Source organism: Trypanosoma grayi (assembly GCF_000691245.1).
Source record: "Trypanosoma grayi strain ANR4 Tgr_2317_V1, whole genome shotgun sequence".
NCBI lineage: Eukaryota > Euglenozoa > Kinetoplastea > Trypanosomatida > Trypanosomatidae > Trypanosoma > Trypanosoma grayi.
The window spans coordinates 1-889 of record NW_008827935.1 but is presented as its reverse complement, the minus strand read 5'-3'; the positions used below and the strand labels follow the sequence as shown (position 1 = coordinate 889).

General features: G+C 62.4%; 1 protein-coding gene across 1 annotated transcript; it reads left to right on the top strand.

Moving 5' to 3' along the window:
* DQ04_23171000 (hypothetical protein) lies at positions 1 to 889 on the top strand (the record flags this gene model as incomplete). The annotated part of the gene is made up of 1 exon (XM_009318148.1): positions 1 to 889. A coding segment is annotated over one exon (889 nt), but the record flags the coding sequence as incomplete, so codon positions are not given.

Genomic DNA, 889 nt, shown 5'->3' with positions numbered 1-889 from the left:
CCCAGCCGCTCCACGGTCGTTGCGTGCGAGGTTCGAGCAGCTGCGTACGAGCCCGCGAATACGGAGCCCACGAGTGGGCCGCTCCATCATCTCGTCGCGCGCCCACTCTGCCGGTGTCGCGGCGCACCACGTGTCGCATCCGTCCTTCGAGGGGTCGGCCATCCATAGCACTGCTAGCGTCCTGCAGGAGCGTGCCGATCTGCTGGAGCGCGTCCACGATCTGGAGGACAGGCTGAAGGAGGCGTACCACCGCAACCCACAGATGGCGGAGTTCCAGCTGATGCGCGATGAGATGACGGCGGCGCGACAGGAAATTGCCACGCTGCGGGCGGAGCGCAACCAACTACTTGAGCAGACCAAACGGTATTCTATGTACAAACTCACCCCAGAAATGGAGCCTGCCGAGGGCGACGATGAGTACGTTGCTGGTGGCGCCATCCGTCACAGCTTGGCCGCCCGGACTATACGCGAGCTGGAGGAGCAGCTACACATCGCCCACGCTCAGATACAGCAGCTGGAGGTGCAGATCACCATGCGCTCCCTCCACAGCGTTGACTCCCCTGCCGCATTCGACAGCAGCGCTGATGAACAGTGGGCGGAGGCATGCAATGAGAGTGCTGCAACACCCACTGTGGGTGCTGCTGCTGCTGTTACTGAGAAGATGGCGTTGCAGAGGCGTCTGGATGAGGCACTGCAGCAATTGGAGGTGCAGCGTAGCGCCGCGGCGGCGGCGGAGGAGCGGCTCAATCAAGAAATACATGCCCACAAGGCCTCGCTCGAGGAGACGCAGCAGCTACAAGAGGAGCTCACAAGCGTCTGGAGACGGTTGGAGAGCACTGAGTACCAACTCAAGTTGGTGCTCGAGGAGCGCGACGGCATGGACGATGTC